Source organism: Suricata suricatta, chromosome 4 (assembly GCF_006229205.1).
Source record: "Suricata suricatta isolate VVHF042 chromosome 4, meerkat_22Aug2017_6uvM2_HiC, whole genome shotgun sequence".
Taxonomy (NCBI): domain Eukaryota; kingdom Metazoa; phylum Chordata; class Mammalia; order Carnivora; family Herpestidae; genus Suricata; species Suricata suricatta.
In genome coordinates this window covers 144,247,440-144,269,965 of record NC_043703.1, presented here as the reverse complement: position 1 = coordinate 144,269,965, position 22,526 = coordinate 144,247,440, and the positions used below count along the sequence as shown (strand labels likewise).

The 22,526-nt window shown below is 41.5% G+C and overlaps 2 protein-coding genes across 3 annotated transcripts in view; one reads left to right on the top strand and one right to left on the bottom strand.

Annotated features, from left to right (window-relative positions):
* Positions 1-9,062, bottom strand: part of PPM1G (protein phosphatase, Mg2+/Mn2+ dependent 1G) — a 19,398-nt gene extending 10,336 nt beyond the window's left edge. The window contains exon 1 of the mRNA XM_029938074.1: positions 8,740-9,062. Within this exon, the coding sequence (XP_029793934.1) occupies positions 8,740-8,859 (120 nt within the window). The 5' untranslated portion in view covers positions 8,860-9,062. The remainder of the gene's footprint in view (positions 1-8,739) is intronic.
* A 13,035-nt stretch (positions 9,063-22,097) lies between these two features.
* Positions 22,098-22,526, top strand: part of NRBP1 (nuclear receptor binding protein 1) — a 10,836-nt gene continuing 10,407 nt past the window's right edge. The window contains exon 1 of one of the 2 annotated variants that reach the window (XM_029938061.1): positions 22,098-22,207. The gene's annotated coding sequence lies outside the window, so the exon portion shown is untranslated. The remainder of the gene's footprint in view (positions 22,208-22,526) is intronic. The other variant, XM_029938063.1, reaches the window with a different exon arrangement.

Here is a 22,526-nt window from a genome sequence, read left to right as displayed (position 1 = left end):
ATGGTTAGAATTACTGCCAATACTGTTGTACCATTATGATTGGGTCACTGTACCTATGTCACAATTTCTTGTAACTCCCCCTTCCCAAACCCCATAAAAACCCTACTGAGCCCTTGTTCAGGGCTCTCAGCACGGATCCACTGTGTTGGTGAAGGCTGTGAGACCGAACTTAGGCCCGGCGAGCCTAAGCCATAATAAAACTGCCCTTTGCTTTTACATGCGTGCCTCGGTCTCCCTGGTGGTTTCTGGTTTTGGGGTGATATTAAAATCTTGGGCATTACATTACTACAACAGAGCAGGCAATAACAATAACAGCAACATACACATTTTGGAGGCTTCATTTTTCCCAACTATTGTATATAATGAAATAGTAAAAACCGTGTCAGCTTTCTTGGAAGTCCTCATGGGTTCTGTGAAGTCCCAATTGCCTGTTTCTGTAAGATGCCCTTCTCCAAACTTAATATACATAAACAGAACTCAGCCTTCTTCAAAAACTCAGAACTTCCCCTACAGGTCTATATTTCTGTTCATGGAATCTTTCCTTCGCCACACATAACACCAGTCCTCCTTGACTTCCTGGCTCTCTTCCACCATCCAACATCAAGTCCTACTAAGTTTCCCTTCATGACTTTGTTCAGGGATTACTTTACTCTTAACAGCATTTTATATTCTCTTCTGCCTCTACTCTCTGCCCCTGTAATCCAGCCTACATACATCCAGATACCAGATTATCCTCCCCAATATAATATTTTATTGCTAGAAACTTCTACTGCATATAAGATTAATTCCACACAACTTGCAAGCAATTTAAGGCACTCAATCATCATTTTTACCCATCTCTATAACCTAATCTCTTACCTTTCATTCCATTCCCCAAAGAAAACTACTCTGTTCTTGGTAGTAAGCATGACTTGGTCTTTCCTCTTTCTAATATTCTTCTTCTACTCCTTTGACTTTCCTCCTCTCCTTTTGTCCCAATTTATACACTCTCCGTAAGGTCCAGTTAGTCTCACCACCTCTAAGCGATCTTTCTCAATACTCTCATCATTCCCCTCTCTAAACTCAGCATATACTATCTTGTATTGTTAACCAGCACTCCACGGGAGAAAAGAGAGTCTTAGGCCCAAAACTAAATTGTAAACCGGCCTGAAAACAAAAACTGTCTTAAATGTCTTTACAGCTTTCGGGCCTAAAACTAGGTTCTGCAACATCATAAGACTTCCATGTCTGTTTATGATGTTGAGTCCCCAGCTGCCTCAAGACATATACCTTATGGATGCCTCCTCCTTCATTTCCTACTCTAAACCTAGACATGTATCATAAACCAATAATCACTGATAGTCTGGAGATGATTCAGAACACACAAGTCACCTGAGTCAGGACTCTTAGGCCTTGCCTTACTTAAATCATGTATCACACACAACCTTTTGACCTTCTAGACAACAAATGGATCTGTATGAATAAAACCCTGGTTATCCTGCCTGATGTCAATCTCCTAAGGTTATAAACACATCCATAAATGTTCTTGTTTCACTGGATGCAAAAACATTTAGATTTATGATATATAAACTTATCTAAATCTTTATAAACCAAGATAAAAAGGTTGAAGGTGGTTAGGAAGGGAACTATGTTTTTGGTTTTAAAAAGTCATTTATTACTGACTTAAAATTATGCCCATATATTACTTCAGTGCTACAGAATGAATGTTTTGTCTCCCTAAAATTCCTATGTTGAAACATAATCCCCAACGTGATGCTACTTGGAGGTGGGGTGTTTGGGAGATAATTAGGTCATGAGGAGGAGCCCTCATGAATTAGATTAGTGCCTTTATAAAGAGACCCCAGAGAACTCCCATGCCTTGAAAATACATCTAGAAGGCAGCCATCTATGAACCAGAAAGTGGGCCCTCAGCAGACACCTTAGTCTTGGACTTTGCAGCAAGGTATTGAAGATATATTTGTATACCCACATTCATAGCAGCTTTATCCATAACAGCTAAAAGGTAACAACCTAAGTGTCCATCAACCGATGAATGGATAAACAAATGTGGTATACTCATACAATGGATATTCAGCCTTAAAAAATAAGGACATTTTGGGGCGCCTGGGTGGCTCAGTCGGTTAAGCCTCTGACTTCAGCTCAGGTCAGATCTCACGTTCGTGAGTTCAAGCCCCGCATCAGGCTCTGTGCTGACAGCTAGCTCAGAGCCTGGAGCCTGCTATGGATTCTGTGTCTCCCTCTCTCTCTGACACTCCCCCTCTCATGCTCTGTCTCTCTCTGTATCAAAAATAAATAAAACATTTTTTAAAAAATTAAAAAATAAAAAATAAGGACATTTTGACACATGCTATAACATGGAACCTTGAGGACATTATGCTAAATGAAATAAACCAGTCACAAAATAACAAATGTGTCTTTCTATGAGGTACCTAGGATAGTAAAATTCATAGAAACAGGAAGTAAAATGGTTGGCAGGAGCTGGTGGCAGGGGGAATGGGGAGTTGTTTAACTGGTATAGAGTTTCAGTTTTGCAAGATGAAAACACTTCTGGAGACTGGTTGCCCAACAGTGTGAATATACTTAACACAACTGAACCGTACATTTTTATTTTTTTAATATTTATTTATTACTGAGACAGAGAGAAACAGAGCATGAGCGGGGGAGGGGCAGAGAGAGCCGGAGACACAGAATCCGAAGCAGGCTCCAGGCTCTGAGCTGTCCGCACAGAGCCCAACATGGGGCCTGAACCCACGAACCATGAGATCATGACCTGAGCTGAAGTCAGACACTTAACCAACTGAGCCACCCAGGTGCCCCGAACTGTACATTGTTAAATGGTTAAGATGATAAATTCTATGTTATGTATATTTTACCACAACTTAATATAAAATAATTAAACACACACACACACACACACACACACACACACACACAACTTCTCACAAAGAAAAGCCAGTCTCAGATGGCTTCACTGGTAAATTCTACCAACTATTTTTAAAAGAATAATACCAACTCTTCACAAACTCTTCCAATATACAGAAGAGGAGGAAACACTTCCCAACTCATTCTATGAGGCCAACATTACCCTGATATCAAAACCACACAGACATCACAAGCAACCTACAGACTTAAGATTGTTAAAGGTAGCAATACTCCTTAACTGACTCTACAGATTAAGCAAGAGCCCTATCAAAATTCCAAGTGTCTTTTGCACAGAAATTGAAAAGCTGATCCTAAATTCACACAGAAATACAAGGGACCCAGAAAAGAAGAAACAAAAAAAGAACAAAGTTGGAAAACTTGCACTTCCTAACTCCTAACTTCAAAACTTACCACAAAGCTATGGTAACCAACAGAGTGTGGTACCGGCATAACGGTAAGTAGATAGATCAATGAAATGGAATTAAGAGTCCAGAAATAAACTCCCATTATTTGTCATCAGATGATATTAACAATGATGCCAAGATAATTTAATGAGGGAAAAGAATGACCCTTTTAACAGTTTTTTTATGTTTATTTTTGAGAAATAGGAGGGGGCCGAGAGAGAGAGAGAGAGAGAGAGAGAGAGAGAGAGAAACAGAGAGACAGAGAATGTGAAGTAGGCTCTGTGCTGAGTCCAACACAGGGCTAGACTCACAAACCATGGAATCATGACCTGAGCCAAAGTCAGCCACTTCACTGACTGAGCCACCTTGGCACCCAAAAGAATGACTTTTTTAACAAATGGTGCTGGGACAAGTAGATATCCATATGCAAAAGCATGAAATTGGACCTCTCCTTCATACCATTCACAAAAACTCCATAATGGATGTAAAAGCCAAAACTATAAAACTCTTAATAAAGAAACTGAACTTCATCAAAATTAAAAATTGTCATGCTTCAAAGGTCACTAACAAGAAAGCAAAAAGGCACCCCATAGAATAAAAGAAAATATTTGCAAATCATATCTGACAAGGAAATTGTGTCCAAAATATATAAAGAACTCTTACATCTCAATAAAAAGATGAAAAAGACAACCCAATAAAAATAGACAAAGAATCTGAACAGACAGTTCTCAAAAGATATCTAAGTGGCAATTAACACAAGAAAAGATGCTCAAACATAAGAAGCTACCAGGGAAATACAATAAAAACCACACTAAGATACCCACTAGATTTCACACCCACTAGAATGGCTATAATAAACAAGATAAGAAGTGTGTGTAGGGAGGATGTAGAGAAATTGACACCCTCCTATATTACTGGTAAAAAAGTAATATGGTGCAACCACTTTGCAAAAGAGTTAGGCATCTCCTCAAAATGTTAAACATGGAGTTACTGTATGACACAGCAATTCCACTCCTACTATATATTCAAAAGAAATAAAAACTTATTTCCACACAAAAATTTATAAATGTAAGTTCATACCATTATTCATCATAGCCAAAATGTGAAAATACAAATATCCATCAACTGATGAATGGATAATCAAAATGTCCACACAATGGAATATTATTCAGTAAAAAAGAATGCAGTACCGATTCATGATACAACATGGATGACTCTTAAAAATATTGTTTAATAAAAGGCAGACATAAAGTGACATATTTATAATTACATTTATATGAAATGTTAAAAACAGATAAATATATAGAATATCATGTACATTAGTGGTTGCCAGGGATTACAGGAGGGGAGATAGGGAATGACAGGTAATGGTTAAATGGTTTCTTCTTGGGGTGAGAAAACTGTTCTAAAATTGATAGTGGTGATGGTTGTACAACTCTGTGAATATATTAACCATTGAAATGGACACTTTACATGGATATGGTATGTAAATTATATCTCAATAAAATTCTTTAAAAAGAAATCCATATTTAATTTTGTTTATTCATTTTGAGAGAGAGCACAGGAGCACACACAAGTGGGGGAAGGGCAGAGAGAGAGAGTATAAGAAAGAGAATCCCAAACAGGATTCTCTGCACTGTCAGCATGAAGCCCCAAGGTGGGGTTCAAACTCCCAAACCGTTGAGATCATGACCTGAGCCAAAGTTGAATGCTTAACCAGTGTGCCACCGAGGTGCCCCATATATATTTTTTCAAGTACTATATATGATTAAAAGTTGATAGACTCCATCTTTGAATAGGATCTAAAGGGAAACCAAAAACTCCACTGAAAGCAGTACTCAGTTTAAAGCATGTCATTACACATCAATGATGCTTCAAGTTCAGTTCTAAAGGTTTATGCCTCCAGACAGCATAATTTTAATAACAGCTTACAATGGCAACAACTACTGATCAGATCTATTAAACTTCTACACTCAAATTCAAAGCAAGTTCCTTATCTTACCTCTCAAAGTACAGTTCCAAGATGATTAACCCAATAGAGGGTCAGGGTGGAGAAGCAGTAGTAACATCTGCTATGTGATTGGGCAACAGAAATAGTTTATGTAAAACAGTCTTGAAATTTTGAGGAAAGAATTCTGATTGTAATTTCCTGTTGCTTAAGAACTTATAAAGGAATTGTATAGTAGAAAAAATTTCTCCATATGCATGGATATGCACTTGATATCATTTCATACTATCTCTGATTCGTGAAGAATAGGTACTACATGCTAATCAAATGCCCTTGTAAAGTTGCTTAACTGCATCCTAGACAAAGGAATTCTGATCTGGCTCAGTAAATAAAAAGTGCTTTAAGCTACAGAAATGAGGCACTAATCTGAGAATCAAAAAATAAATGCTCTTCAGCCTCAGATACCCACCCTCTCTTAAGCGGAACCCCACGGCATTCTTGTGGTATCCCATTTTATATTTTGCCTCATTAATATAATGATTGAAACTGTCATGTAGGTATCTTAAGAATCTTCTGCTTAACATGAGCTACACTCAATTTTAGATGACCCCTCTATGCCACTAATAAGCCAGCTTCTATATGGCAATAACCAGCTAGTCTACTCAAAAGTATATTCTAAGTATTGATACTTCCCTTTAAAGAAGGGAAATATATTTCAGAGACTTAAAAAAAAAATCCTAACTCCCCATAGAAAGCAGTTTTGTCACTTCCAGAGAGCCTCAGAACCCAAAACTAAAAATATCCATGTCCCTTAAAACTGTATCAACTCAAGGCATTTTCAGATTTGATTTCTCATTAGCCACCAAAAACTCAGAGCCTTTCCATATGTATTTCTCAGGCACCCTTCCACAACCTACCTGTTAACCCCCAAAATACATACCTCAACCAGCTTGAGGGTCCCTCCAAACCATGGAGAAGGAAGAAGGGAAGGGAACATCAACTGTGGGATTTTGTTTACCCCTCCTCAAAACACCCTGGTTCCACAGCAAGAGGGGCTGGAGAGAGGCAGAAAGTATAAAATGCCAGCTATTGACAGTTGCCATCCTTGCCTCAAGAGAAGGGGTAAAATAGTACTAAGGCTGAATCTATGCATCAATCAGGATTTTAGCAACCTCTTGTAATGTGTATTGGCATGATAAACTTACCTCAAAGGAATCATTAGGACCAGGCAATTAAGGTCAACAGACTTAATAAACTGGTGGAATTGAGTCCTAAAGCTTAAGAGGAACAGGTGTGTACACTTTCTGAAAAGATAAGATCCACTTAAGAGGCTACAAGCCATAGTTATTTTATTGCCATAGGAAAGAAACTATATTATACTTTGGACAGAAAGCAATCAAAGCCAGAAGGAAAACTATGGATGCAGCAGAAAAGGATCCCAAGCAGAGCTTCAAGAGGGTCTGATGAAATATATTTAACCACTCAAAGGTAAATTCAGAAACAGCTTAATAGGAAGATTTTAAAACCCGAACTGGTTACCTCTCAGGAAGAGTAGGATCTAAGGCATAGTCTAACAAGAGCTCTACAAACCAAACAGCTGGTGATGAAAAAAAAAAGTCATTTTCTAATTACCAGAGAAGGAACCAAAAATAAAGGGAAATACCCTGCAGAGAAGCAAACAGCACAGAATCACTGGGCAAACAACTTGGAAAACTAAATATCCAAGCAACTCAGTAAACTAGAAAGAAGGGTACCTCCCCATAAAAAGAAAAAAAAAAAAAAACCGCAGCAGAGAAGAGGGTGGAAAATAAGGACCGAGAAGCCTGAAGGAAAAGACTTCTCACAGTAATGTGAGAAGAAAGTCACCTCAAATCTTATAATATTAACAGAAAATGCCATAGAAATGGAACCTCCAAACTAGCAACTAACCCAAACCCCAGCCTTACATTAAGGTTGGTTTTCCTTCTGCGGCTATGTCCAGATATTTCTAACACTCAGACGATTACATTTATCAAGGACCCAGTAAGCGCAATCCTGAGCACCACACTGAAATGTGAATGCTATGCTTCAGGTGGACACAGATGAGAACAGTGTCCAGTAAGTGTCTTAAACAGGTTCATCCCACAGATTCTTTCCACCAAGAAATAAGTGTCCTAATCTGCTGGGTCTCAATTTCTGAGCGGCAAAATGCGAGAGCCAAATTAGATGGGCTGAACCACAGGATCCCCTTCATTCTTGAAATGTTACAGGTAGTGACAGAATTGTTTAAAGTCTGCTGTGGGCATAAAATTGGAGTCTGAGAACAAACCGTTGAAGTTTATCTGTCATTCCAGAGCTAACCACAGGGAGGAGCGAGGGATTTGAAGAAATTCCCGAGGGAGACTCTATGAGGCTGTTACCTGAAGCCCACCTAGTAAGTGGATAAACCCTTAATCCCAGAAATAATTAGAGCATTTCCCTGGCCCTTCTGCCTAGCTCTCACAACACCATTCACGAAGACACGTCTTACATATGTCTTTCTACCTTTCCTTCCTACAATGGTTTTTCCTGTTCTCCCTTGTAGTTTCACATCCATTTTGCCCAGTACTACTGCTTTTTATCCAGAAATTCTCCCCCTTGCCCTTGCATTCAGAAGTAATTTTCTAGAAAAGAAAATGCCGTTCTTTATAGGTTCTTTATAATAAAATGATTACAAATCAAGGAAACTATAAACTACAATAAGCACAAGCATATGACAATTACAGAGTAAGTTTTAGAAAAATCCCGAGGGAAAAAATATAAAGCTTAATAATAAAAAAAGAAAAAAGTAATGATACCGACGGACACAACTCAAGTTTTCCAAAGGTCGTAAAAGGCCCTGAAGAGACTACAAACGGGTGACAATTCTCAGGGGTCAGGGCGAGCTTCTGAAATTAACAGTCGGTGCCCAGAGCCAAGCAACTCGGTGTTTAAGAATTTGAAACAGACTTGCCTAGGCTTCCTTTCACTGTCAAAGTCCTCGTCTAAAAAGGCCTCTCACACCACATATTTAAGGAAGGGAAAAAAAAAAGTGGTCATTCCCGTCTATTCTCTTCTTCCTCGCAAAAGTAAATGAATAAATAGTCCCTCTTTTCATCTTAACTCCCACACTACACCTCACACCGTTTATGAGCCTGGAGGGCTAGGCTGGCAGAAGAGGATGGCGCGAAGGCACGAGGAGAGGGCGAACAGTGGGCGGAAGGTGCCTCTCCCCACATGGCCGAGCTCTCGCCGCCAAACTGGCCACCGGGACACGGTCCCCAAGCACCTGCAGTTCCCTCTCGGCCCCGGGTCCACTTTCGCTGCCGCCCGTCAAACTGCCGCCGCAGCCACAGCTGCACGCTCCCGATACGGACCCTTCCCCGGGGATGACCCCATCCCCCCGCTCCCTTTCTCCGTCAGGTTCCCGCCCTGCAGCGGCCCTCCTCTGGGCCTCTCCCGCCTCACCTCCATGGAGACGCGCCAGCCTTGCATGGCCGAGAAACCGTAGGGCAGCGGCAGGCGCGAGGCGCCGACCCCGTCCCCGGAGCACTTCACCGTGTTGGGTTGGGAGAGGTAGGCACCCATGGCGGCTGCTGGCCAGCGGCCTCAGGAGCAGGCGAGCGGGAAGCGACCCGTGCCGGCGCCGGAGCCCCGGGGGCGCGCGTGGCAGAAGCGGGCCCGGCGACACGGCCAACACACGGTGCCGGTGAAAGGCGCGAGGCCGGCCAGGAGGCGGTAACGGGACGGGAGCAGAGAGGGAGCGGAAGCGGAAACGGCGCCGCTCCAGACCCCGCCCGGCCGGCGCGGCGCGGCACGGCGCGGCGCCGCGGGTAGTCATTTCCTTAGCAACTCGCCCCGCCCGCGGGGACAACGGCCCGCCCAACCGTCGCTCCCGCGAGACTGGCGCGGTCACGCCTACCAACGGCCGCAGCCTGCCGCCCGCGGCCGGGCTAGCGGCTGGCCGCTTGGAGCTATTCTTTACTGTCCCCCAGCTATCCCCGCCCCGTCTTCGCTCCCCTACCCCGGCCTCTCGCGTGTTTGTCTGAAGCTCTTTTGTGTGGGACCTGGCGCTCCGGGTCTATCCTCCCGTGTGTCAGCTTTCTCTCCCCATCGCGGGCCCAGACTCCGCAAACCCGCCGGATTCGGCTCGATTGAAGTTAACTAGCATTTGCATTGAGCGCTTGAAGTACCTGGCCCGGTCTTATGAGAGAGTCTTTTCTGACAAAAGAAAATGAAAACCTCGATTTGTAACATCATTCGAGTTAATACAAAGCAGAAATGTTTGGCACAGTCTCTGCAGGGTGCGAAGAAATCGGAGAGGAGAAGGAGCTGTTGCTTGACATCCTCAGTATGCCCCAGGAGTGTATTTGAGGGGAGAAGAGAATAATGTTACAAGATTGCAGGGGAGAAAAAAAGAACGTAAACTGCATTTGGGAGGATTTTTGAGGAAGCTGGCTGGCCTCTTTGGAAAGGGAGTATAAATAGTAATGTTACACAGAGTAGAGATGGTCGTAAGCGCCAAGATGGGTGACATGGGCTTCACCTTTATCCTTGCCGTAGCATTTTAGGACTGTTGTAGTTTTTGTGTGCAGTGTAGATTGTTTTAACCAGTTAGTCTCCAGACTTTCTTCCTCCAATCTAAGCATGACATGAGAAGGGCTGGAACTAAGGTGGTGGCAGTGGAAATAATGATGAACAAGTGAGACAATAAGAAATAAGAATTTAGTAATAGATTGGAATCAGAGGATGGAAGAGAAAGGGGAAATCGGCCAAACTATGAGCAGATTGACTCTTTTAAAATACAAAACTAATTATGCTTCCTCCTGCTCTTCGGATAGTCCAAGTTCCTTAACTAGTTTACCAGACCCTTCATGCTTGAACTAGCATATCTGTGGCACTTTGCATTTCCACTACTGCTTAAAGTCCCAGAAGTACATCTTTGGGTTCCTCCAAAGCAATGCTTTCTCCTTCTATGCTTTTACCTATGAAACACCCCTCCACAACCACACATCTTCTTCATACCTCCCAGACGTCTAGCTTGGGTTCCCCATTTGTCTTTCCTGAAACCTTTATGAAGGCAGAAACCCCATCAAACTTAACCACTGTATATCCCGGCATCCCTAGCACAATTCTTGGATGTGCTCAATATCTTTGTTGAATGAATAACACCAAGGTTTTGACCACGAATGACAAAAATTGGTGGAGCCATTAACAGAAAATGGTGTGGCGTGGGTGGGTGTATGCTAGTTTGGGGAGAAAATGGTGGGTTCAGTTTAAGTTGTCACTAGATATCTAAACATTGAAAACATTGAAGTTGGGCTATGAGGGTAGGGGGTGTTAATTAGGCCTGTAGGTCATAGTGAACCTAGATGAGATCTCTGTACAAGGCAGTGTAACAGGAACATGAAATTGCTCAGCCTCTTTTTTCTCCCCTAAGAATGGAATGTGACATTGTGAGAAAAAAACATGAGTTTTGAAATATATTAACCTATGTGGTCTTTCACAAGTTGTTACTCTCAGGCTCAGTTCCTCAAGGAAAACAACACGTTTTCAGATTGCTTTTAAGATAAGAGGGGCTGAATACAAAGTGCTGAGTTTGCATAAATGTTGTATTATTCAACCACACACTACATTTATTAAGTATCCATATACACGTGCTAAATATGAGATGGAAGTGATATTAAGTTATTTGAAATTATTTTTTATTTGGATTAGAAATATATCTGAAACAAAACAATAGACAAGGAAAAAAGTGGAAAAATATGACTGAAGGAAAAATCAAGGTACTGGGAAGATGGTGGTGTCTCAGAGCAGGGAAATGGAGATAGTAAAGGGTCTCATGGAAGGACCAGGGAAAAGAATATGAAGATCATCCTCTCCCCCAAAGCACTAAAGTGCACTAAGAAGGACACAAAGATTTCATGCTCTGATAGGGAAGGAAAAAAATTGTTTTAACTAAAAAGTCTACCAAAATGTTATATTAGTATATTATATTGATTTTCCTGAGTCTCTAACCTATGAGCTTGAGAAACGTGACTAATCAAACATAGTAAGAGAAGCAGCTCCTGAACATGTACTTTTAAGAGCTAGCCTGAATGATAAAAAATGTCTCTAAAATATATACCAAGTTTATTCAACAACAAGGGATAAAGACATGGGATTGATTTGTTGTGGATAGAAAATAACTCTAAGCATTTGGTAATTCCTACCCATATTCACAATTATATGTCCCAGTATCATTTTTGCTTTCTTTTTTTTTAAGTTTATTTTAGTAATCTCTATAGCCAACGTGGGGCTTGAACCCATGACCCCAAGATCAAGAGTCACAGGCTCTTCTGATTGGGGCAGCTGGCTGGTTGCCTGCTTCGGATTCTGTGTCTCCCTCTCTCTCTGGCCCTCCCCTGCTCACTCTGTCTCTCTCTCTCAAAAATAAATAACATTTAAAAAGGAAAAAGAAAGAAATTGTGTACTGACACATACTTCTTCAGGTCCCAAGGGATTCAAGGGACCACCCCTGGTCCTCCCCTGTCCCAGCCCAGGCAACGTTGCCTTAAAATTAGAAGGCTAACTTCAGAATCTAATGAGACACCAGTTCAATTGTTAAACATAAACTCAACATCAATCAAAATATAAAATGTTAATCCAGCTAATCCCAAATAGGTTAACATGCTTATATTATAAAACTAAAAGCATAAAGTTTTAAAAGGCACAACGTTTTAAAAATTCATAGTGCCTTGGAAATACAAGACCCCCAGAGCGTGGCAGACCACAGACTTGAGAAACTCAACCTGCATGTGGAACTCAACCTGCATGTGGAACCTAAATGAGGAGAGAATGAGAGAAGAGTGAAAAGTTGGGAAGTGGGTCCTCCCAAGCCTCCCTGCCCTTCCCAGGCTTTCCCTAGAGTTCCTAACTCTGTTTTTGACTATGTACTTCCTTCAAATACTGTTTCTGATTATATTTTACTGTTCATAAGCTATTGTCTTTGGAAGCTCATCAGTTTTAAGATTTTTAAGTCATCTCCACACCCAACGTGGGGCTTGCAAACCCAAGATCAAGAGTTGCATGTTGTATCAACTAAGCCAGCAAGTCATCCCAGAAGCTCAGCAGTTTTTTAAAAAATTTTTAAATGTTATTTATTTTTGAGAGAGTGTGCATGCGAGAGCGTGTGCGAGAGTGGGGGAGCGGCAGAAAGAGAGAGAGACACACACACAGAATCTGAAGCAGGCTCCAGGCTCTGAGCTGTCAGGACAGAGCCCAATGCGGGGCTCAAATCCATGAACTGTGAGATCAGGACCTGAGCCAAAGTCGGACGGGTGCCCCTCAGCAGTTTTCCCACGTGTGATTAAAGGTGGAAGATTGATCCAGGGGAGGAAAGAGAAAAAATGTGGATCAAGATGTAGAGCTAACAAAGAAGGAATTCAGATATTATGAAGTTATTAGAAAAAAGAGGAGAAAGAGTCCATTTCTGAGGTTCTGGGCCAACCCATAGTCCTCTTTGTACTGTCTTAAAAGATGCCCAATGGGGTGTGTGAGTGGCTCAGTCGGTTGAGGGGACAACTTGATTTTGGCTCAGGTCACGATCCAAGGGTTGTGGGATCGAGCTCATGCTCAGCATGGAGCCTATGTAAGATTTATTCTCTCTCTCTCTCTCTCTCTCTCTGCTCCCTCTCCCTTGCTTACACACACACACACTCTCTCTCTCTCTCTCTCTCTCTCTCTCTCTCTCTGAAATAAAAAATAATAAAAAGCTGCCCAATAAATGCAATTTTTAATGTCAAAGAAGAGTTATATTTTAAGTTGCAGTTTTATATTTCTAGAAGGCCAGACATCATAAGTTAATCTTGCAGCTGTCTATTTTTACTCAGGGAAATCACCAGAATGAGCCCTCTATACATGCATAAAGGAGATACTCACCTTATCCTAAAGAAAATCCTGAAGTGACATTAACCTAAAATTCAGATGTTTCAGACTGAGATGCTGGAGTTAATTTATTTATTAGTAATATAAAATGTCTTGCAGAACTATGCCCTTACAGTGAAAAAAGATTATTTTTCCCCCCAAATAAGAATATGGACTGGAATGTCTCTTAAAAGCTTTACTTGTTCTTAGGAGACCTATGTATGTTTTTATCCAAGAGTTTGCTCATAAGTGATCACAAAACTGGAGCCACCCTGAGGAGGTTACAAATCTCACCTTCACACCTCACATAAGAGGACGGGCTGGCCTGAACCACTGGCGTATCACAAAAGGATGTTATATATATCAAGATTATCCCAAAATCTGGAAAGTGTCATTGACTCCTGAGATTATGTTAAGCAGACCAGCACTGAGCTGACTTTTTCCCCCTAAGGAAAAGGATAGTCCCTCAGTCAACTATCTAGAGTGGAAATAAGCAGGCTCGAAGTGGAAAAGAATGATTCTCTTCGGACCCATCCCTGTTGCTGGCATTAGGGTTCCAGGAAGTGGCACAGCCTGGAGATTCCTACTGGGGGAAATGGGCCAGCTGAGCTGGCTCTGTCTTATCGGAATCTGAAGAACAGCCACTTCTCATGGCAGCTCAGGACCTCTCTGTTTTTAATGTCCATGTCTCTGTGTCTTGTTACATAGTTTGGACTGAGCTAAACGTTAGGGAATAAAGTGAAGAGATCTAGGTCCAGTGGGTGGGACCACGTGGAGAGCCCAAAGGAGTTGGTGGCAAAGTTCAAGAGCAGCAGTGGTTGGGAGCAGGGACAGCTGGCAAAAGCCATAGTAATTTCCAGGGAAGATCTGTGGCACACTTACCCATTCCTTAGGGATTCGTCAACATCCTTTAGTAAGAGATCTCCTTAGCTATATTGGCTATTGAGAATGGAGGACACACAAGTTGAGTCTGACAAATTGGCCCGTGAAAACCACAATGTTACTTAGAAAACCCTGCTTCTTCTTGCAGTCCCCATGGGGGCAAACATTCTTAACTCAGGCTCACAGTGAAAGAAATGAATGACTTCACATTTGTAATCCTTTGCTCCACCGTCTGCTGGGGACAAACAGCAGTAATAGGTAATCTGCCAGCTGGAATACTACCATGTCCACCAAAATGGCTTTCTTTCCACTGGTCTGCCTACTCCTCCCAAATGGTTCTTTCCTCAACCCAGATAGTTTCCTCATGTGTATGTTTAGCTCAGTACACAGACAAAATCTTGAGAGGATCCTTCGACAAAGCTCCATAGTTATTTCCTGGTGTAACTCCATCCTTTCTGGCTCTCTGCCCTGGAAATGTTAACCACCTTGGCCTCCCTGAATGAACTCTCAACTCTTGTCCTCTCAATGCAGTGAGATGGTCAGGCTCTGTGTGGGTTTGCTCTCTCCACAGTGTGGCCTGAAAACTCTTTGTAGGTAGTAAGCTGGGGGTACTCATAGGATTTACTTCATTTGTTTCGCTTCTCTCAGGGGCTATTATCCTGTGCTGCCTGTTATCCAACATCTGAAGACTGTTGCTTTATATATTGGATCCAGTGTTCTAGATCACTAAGGCAGTGGTAAATTTGGTTCCTGTTGTACAATCATGGCCATGTTTATAAATAGGTCTTTCCGTGAGATTGTGTGTCAGGGTTTCTTTTAATCCCTTAACTGTTCTTAACTGTTTCTGGCATATCAAAACGTATTTTGCCTTCACTCTTTAATGACAGTTTGGCTGGAGATAAAATTCTAGGTTTACAGGGAAGTGTTTTAACAGCCTTACTGTTGTTCATAGGTAATCTGTTTCTCGTATCTTTCTCGTATCTCTAATAGCTTTTACATTTTTCTCCGTAGCCTTATTTTTTTGTGTGTCATCAATATTTGTAAATATCCCTATGATACGCCTCCATATATGTTTGTTTTATCGTACTAAAAGCTTGTTTTTGGAGTGCCTGGGTGGCTCGGTCAGCTGAGCGTCTTACTTCAGCTCAGGTCATGGTCTCACGTCCAGCTCAGGGTTGAGCCCCAAATCCAGCTCTCTGCTCTCAGCATGGAGCTCGCTTCAGATCCTCTGTCCCCCCAACTACCTCTGCCCCTCCCCTACCCTCTCACACTCTGTCTCAAAAATAAACATTAAAAAAATTTTTTAAAGCTTGTTTTTTTAGGCATCTGGCTTTTTTCCACCCTAATGTTTATTTTTGGAAGGAGAGAGACAGAATGTGAGTGGGGATGGGCAGAAAGAGAAGAGAGGGAGACACAGAATCCGAAGCAGGCTCTAGGCTCTCGTCTGTCAGCACAGAACCTGATGCGGGGCTCAAACTCACAAACCGTGAGATCATTGCCTGAGCCCAAGTCTGACACTTAACTGACGGAGCAACCCAGGAGCCCCAAGTTTGGGGGTTTTTTGTTTTCTTTTGGAGTTCATTCATTTTGAGAAAGAGTAAGTAGAGGAGCACATTCACACAGGCAGATGAGAGGCAGAGAGAGGGAGAGACAATCCCAAGCAGGCTCTGCACTATTAGCACATAGCCTTATACAGGGCTCGAACTCACAAACTGTGCAATTACGACCTGAGCAGAAATCAAGAGTCAGACACTTAACCAACTGAGCACCCAAGAGCCCTTAAAAGCTTGTATTTTTAATAAAAATTTGAGGTCTAATGTTTTTCATCAACACTTAAACATTTTTATGTTTTCTGGAGCACCTGGGTGGCTCAGTCAGTTGAGCGTCCAACTTCAGCTCAGGTCATGGTCTTGCAGTTTGTGGGTTTGAGGCCTGCATCAGGTTCTGTGCTGACAGCTCGGAGCCTGAAGCCTGCTCCAGATTCTTTCTCTCTCCCTGCTTCTCCCCGACTCGTGCTCTGTCTCTCAAAAATAACTAAATGTTAAAAAAAAATTTTGTTTATGTTTTCAGGGGCACCTAGGTAGCTCAGTTGGTTAAGTGTCTGACTTGGGCTCAGGTCATGATCTGATGGTTCATGGGTTTGAGCCCCATGTTTGGAGAGGGCTTTGTCACTCTCTGTTCTACGCTTGCTCCAATAATAAACAAATGTCCTTATCAGATTCTCTCTCTAGTTTTCTCATTTAGTTTTCTCTTCTTTCCCAGATGTAAGAAACTTTGTAAAAACAAAGGTCAAATTTTAAAGTGAAAAGCCAGAGGTGAGGTAAAGGGAAAAAAAATAACACTTACATTGGAAATCTTCAACTCATACTTCTAAAAAGTGAGGCATATGTCACAATACTTGGAATGGAAAAAATAATAGGTTTTATGGTCTAATTCATATCTTTTTGAGTCTGGAGAGTCAGAGAAAAGGAGAGTTCAGTCTTCCTCTAAACTGTTCTTCCCTCTAACTGCAAGTTGAACTCTTATTCCTTCTTTAAAACCCCGGTCAGACAGGTATCAGTCTTGTTCTCTGGGAAACCTTATGTTAGTTTCCTATGACTGCCGTAACAAATTACCAGAAACTTGGTGATTTAAAATACCACAAATTAACTTTCTTATAGTTCTGGAGACCAGATATCTGAAATCAGTTTCACTCCTTTAAAGTTAAGGTATCAGCAATCCTGGTTCCTTCTGAAAACTCTAGGGAAGAATCCATTTCCTTGCCTTTTCTAGCTTCGGGAGGCTGCCTGCATTCCCTGGTATCACTCCGACCTCTTGCTTTGTGGTGGTTACATTTCTTTTGGTTGATTGTCAGATCTTCTGTCTCCCTCTTTTATGAGCACTAGTGATTATGTTTAGTGCCTATCCTGATAATCCAGGATAATCTCCCCATCTCAAAATCAGTAATCACATCTGCAAAGTGACATTAGAAAATTCCAGGGATTAGGTTGTGGATACCTTTGGGGCCATTACTCAGACTGCCACATTTTCTCAGGTGTCTTTCTTCCATGAAGTCAGTCATGTCCTTCTCTATTCCGCCTATGGAACGTTATATATACTTTTGTTGTTGCTCTTGTTATGAGTGTTGTAACTTTTTTGTTTATACAGCTATCTTCCCAAATAAATAGGAGTTCTTTGAAGACTGGAACTTTGTCTTATTCATTTGTTACCCTACTGCCTAGCATGGTGGCTGGCACATGGCACTAAATAAATGTTTAATTAAACTGAATTTTACTCTCTGATTCAAGCCTGACAATACAACTATAAGCTGTAAAGTAATGGAATTTTAAATACCAGTGTTAAAAACGATGTCCAAAGTCCTTTCCTTATAGTCTGAATCTATATTTTATCAGGAAATAAGTTTATTTAGGAAAATTGTCTTTATTACTACAACAAAGGTAAAACAAAACAAAACAGAAAAGATTACATTAGGGTTTTAGCCCAGGAAAAGCTATGGAATGACTTGATATTTTATTTTCAAAGTTTATTTATGTTGAAAGAGTGGGAGGGGCAGAGAGAAAGAGAAAGAATCCCAAGCAGGTAGAGCCCAATATGGGGCTTGAACTCAGGAACCATGAGATCATGACCTGAGCCAAAATCAAGAGTTCAACGCTTAACTGACTGAGCCACCCTGGTGCTCCTTGATAATTATTTTAAACTCACAACATTTCTGGGAGATAAAGCAGATAATTACCTTCATGTCAGTAAGACATGAGCAAAATATATTGTAGATGAATTTGATTTGAGCATAATTGAATACTATTGTGGAAATCAAATAATTTCAAGTAAATTGCTAATTTACAAGGGATGTCTGGTTTTTTATTCCCCAGTGCACCTACTTATCAATTATGTTTATCTTAGAAGTTATCCAATTTCTTATGACGTAGAGGCTGAATTAAATAATATTCCTATTAAAATTTTTTTGTCTTTATTTTATTTTGAGAGAGACAGAGAGTGAGCAGGGGAAAGCAGAGTAAGAGGGAGACACAGAATCTGAAGCAGGCTCCAGGCTCTGAGCTGTCAGCACAGAGCCAGAGTCGGGGCTCAAACCCATAAATTGTGAGATCACATGACCTGAGCCAAAGTCTGACACTTTCCTGACTGAGCCACCCAGGCACCCCTGATGCCTTTCTACATAAAACACCAAGGACACAATCCATGAAAGAAATAATTGATAAACTGGACTTCAATAAATTAAAAACTTCTGCTCTGCTAAAGACAATGTCAAGAGAATTAGAAGACAATCTGTAAACTGGGAGAAAATGTTTGCAAAAGGTGCCTGATAAAAGACTGTTATCCAAAATATTCAAAGAACACTTAAACCTCAACAATAAGAAAGCAGTTCTACTAAAAATGGGTCAAAGACCTTAACAGATACCTCACCAAAGAACATATACAGGTGGCAAATAAGCAGATGAAGAGATGCTACACATCATTTGTCATGGAAATGAAAATTTTTAAATTGAGACATGATAACATCTATTAGGATGGGCAAAATCAAGACCACTAACAACACCAAATACTGGTGAGGATGTGGAGCAAACACGAACTCTCATACGTTGGTGGTAGGAATGCAACATGGTACACCCAATTTGTAAGACAGCGTGGTAGTTTTTGTGTGTTTTTTTTTATCTTTATTTATTTTGAGAGCAAGCGAGCAGGGGAGGAGCAGTGAGAGAGAGAATCCCAAGCAGGCGCTGCACTGTCCACACGCAGCCCGACTCAGGGCTCATGAACTGTGAGATCATGACCTGAGCCAAAACCAACAGTTGGATGCTTAACCAACAGAGCCACCCAGGCGTCCCCAACTTGGTAGTTCCTTATAAAACTAAACATAGTCTTAAAAATCCAGAAATCTCACTCTTTAGTATTTATCCAAAGGAGTTGAAAACTTATGTCCACACAAAAATCTGCACACAGATATTTATGGGAGGTTTATTCATAATTGACAAAAGTTAGAAGCAACCAAGATGTCCTTCGGTAGGTGAACAGATAAAATGAACTGTGGTACAACTAGACCATGGCATATATTACTCAGCATTAAAAAGAAATGAGCTATCAAGTTATGAAAACACATGGAGGATCCTTAAATGCATGTGTCTATTAAGTGAAAGAAGCCAAACTAAAAAGGCTGCATACTATAGGATTCCAACTACATGACATTCTGGAAAATGCAAAATTATGGAGATAATATTGGTGGTTGCTTGGCATAGGAAAACAGAGAATAGAGATTTTAAGACATGCTCTGTATGCTATAATGATGAATATATGCCATTATATGACTATCCAAACCTATAGAATGTAAGGTTCACCAAGAGTGAACCTTAAGGTAAACTATGGATTTAGGGTGATTATGATAGGTCACTCTATGCTTATCCATAATAAAATGTATACAATTCTGGTGAGTGGTGTTGATAATGGGGGAGAGGCTATGCATGTGGGGTGCAATAAATATATGAAAAATCTCTGTACCTTTTTCTAAATTTTGTTGTAAACCTAAAACTGGTCTTAAAAAGTCTTGTTTAACTTCACTCCTAAGTAAATGTATGCAAATTAAAATATCTTTTTTTCTTAATGTATCACCAATGTTGAAAAAATTGGTAATATCCAACGTTATTAAGGATGTTGGGAAGCAGGAACCCTAACATACCTTTTTTTTTTAACCCTAACATACTCTTGATGGTATTATTTGATATATTTTTGAGGAGTAACTTGGCATATCTATTCAAGTTAAAATGGTCTTAGTCCTTGACTTAGTAATTCCACTTTTAGGAGTATATAAAAATATTTTTCACAAATAGCCAAAGATGTGTGCAACAGGATTTTATTATAGCTTTGTTTATAACAATGTTGGAAATAATCCTGAGGCCTCCTGGTAGCTATTGATTAGATGTTGGATAATGGAATACTCTACAGTGGTTAAAAAATTAAAATAGTGCTGTATGAGCTATGGAAAAAAGTAACAGAGTAAATTGAAAAAGATTATGTAGTATTGGCTTGCTTTCATTTTAAATTATATACACATACCTTAATATATGCATAGAAAATGGAGAATTATACATCAAAGTATTGGCTTGCTTTCATTTTAAATTATATACACATACCTTAATATATGCATAGAAAATGGAGAATTATACATCAAAGTCTTAATTATTTCAGTGAAGTAAGATTATGAAAGATTTTCACATTCTATAGCGATTGTAAATTCACAATATTTCATAGGATTCTTGTGAGGATTAAATGAGTTAATATGCCTAAGACAATTAAAACAGTGGACCATAGCACATAGAAGCTATTAGATAAATATTGTTGCAATGTTAAATATTTTTGAAATACTTTGACGTTTTACAATAGGTACGCATTTAAAGGAGAAAAAACAATAAATGAGGTTGCAAAATGAAGCATTTCAGCATTTCAACCATGAAAAGTTAAAAATAAAACGAGAGCTGGAGGATGCCAATTGGTTCTTTATGCATATTTGAAAGAAAGCTAGCTGAAAAGGTTGAGAATGATAATGATTAGACAGAAGAGAATGGTAAACTATAATGATAATATCAACTGATATTTAATGAATGTTTATAGTGGACCAGGTGTTCCAATTGCTTTGGAGCCCACAAGGAAGAAAGGTTAACCTGGACAGGAGGAGGTACATCTTTCCTTTGAAGATCAGAACAAAAATTTTTAACCTCAATTCTTCTGAAATTATATGCTAAATTTGCTGGACAAATGCATGTTTTAAATATCCAAAACAAGAGCCATAACTTTCGTCAGATTTCTGAGAGTGTGTGAGCCTTCTCAAAAGTAAAAGAAACTAAGAAGGATGAAAGATGGGTTTTAAAAATAAGTTATCTTGACAGGCGCCTGGGTGGCTCAGTCCGGTAAGGCGTTGACTTCAGCTCAGGTCATGATCTGCATTTGTGACTTAGAGCCGCACAACAGGCTCTGTGCTGACAGCTCAGAGCCTGGAGCCTGCTTCGTCTCCCTCTCTCTGCCCCGCGGCCGCTCATGCTCTCTTTCTCTCTGTCAAAAATAAATGTTAATAGTACTTTGAGGTGAAGAGATGAGAAAATAAGGGCTTTTGCCAGATACAGTATTCTTTATATTAGTTAAGATTAGAGATTCCATTTAGGGACAGTGAAATTTTGCGATTATGGCTTTTCCAAGTTCTGATGATTGACTCATCTTCCTCCCTTCATGTTGTACGTATAATGGCAGAGTTAACTTCTTACCGCACAGACTCAGAATTTAGTGTTTGAAGATCAATGGATTCACCCGGAATCTAACCTCTTTTCTTTCCACTTTCTTGAAGTCAATCCAAATTCTTTCCAAACACCTTCTCAAGGAAGTCTGATAAATCTTACTGTTTGGATGCTCGATCTGGTCCCTATCAACTTTTGGTGAATAGTTTAATGCCTCTGATTCCGTTTTTTGCATTTGTCAACTAGCATTGAATGTTAATTTCAATTTCTTAGGATCAAATGAGTTATCTATGAAAATCTCTTGCAAAGTTTGGGCAAATACTAGTGCTATGCAATCACGAAGCGTTAACTATTCATTTTTAGAACGTGCTCAGGGAATTTTTTACGCTTTCTGAAGAACTGGTGTCCTGAGCCGTCTCGCCCCCAAATAATGAAAGTGGGTGGGCGCTCCTCTCAGATTGAGGCTCTGTCTCTCGCTCCTTTTGTCTCTTAGTCCGACTAGAACTGTCATGGCGCCTTCAAGAAGAGAGGGAAGGCTGGCCTTTCGCCTAGCAGAGTCATCGGAGGCACCTGGACTGGACGGAGGGGTGGACAGAGAGACCAGCCTCAGTTGAGACAGACCACCCCGAAGCCTCCAAGAGGTCTCGGCCGGACAGGCTCGAGAGGAGGAGACCGTGTTGAAGAGTGCCTGCGAGCGACCGTCTTCCCAGGGCACCGCCCATCGTGACCGCCTTATCCAATGGAAACCCAACGGCACTGCGGCACCGCCCATCTGTTGGTCGGGACGCCACGAGGGCGGGGCCCACAGTTCGGTTGCGCTGCGGAGCGCAGCTGTGAGGGAGTCTCTCTGGTCCGCGGCCCCGAACCTGAGCTGGAGCTGAAGCGCAGCCTGCGGGGAGCGGAGTCGGGAGGTGAGCACCGAGGGGGAATAAGCGGGAAGGAGGGGTTCGGCGAAACGGCGGAAGGGTTGGCCTGCGCGGCCCAGAGCGCTGGGACCCCGGCCGGCGGGTGTCTGAAGGCGGCCCTGCACGGTCGGGGGCCCAGGCCCGGCCCGCCGGAGCCAAGGGACCGCCTCGGCACCACGGCCCCTGCCGGGCTCTCTTATCCTGCTCTGAGTGGCGGCGACCCGGAATTCTGCCGGCGCGGGGCGCGAGGCCCTGGCGTTCGTGTCGAACTGGGGCTGACGAGAGGCGGGGCCGGCGGCGGGGGCGGGGGCGGCGGCGGTGGCGG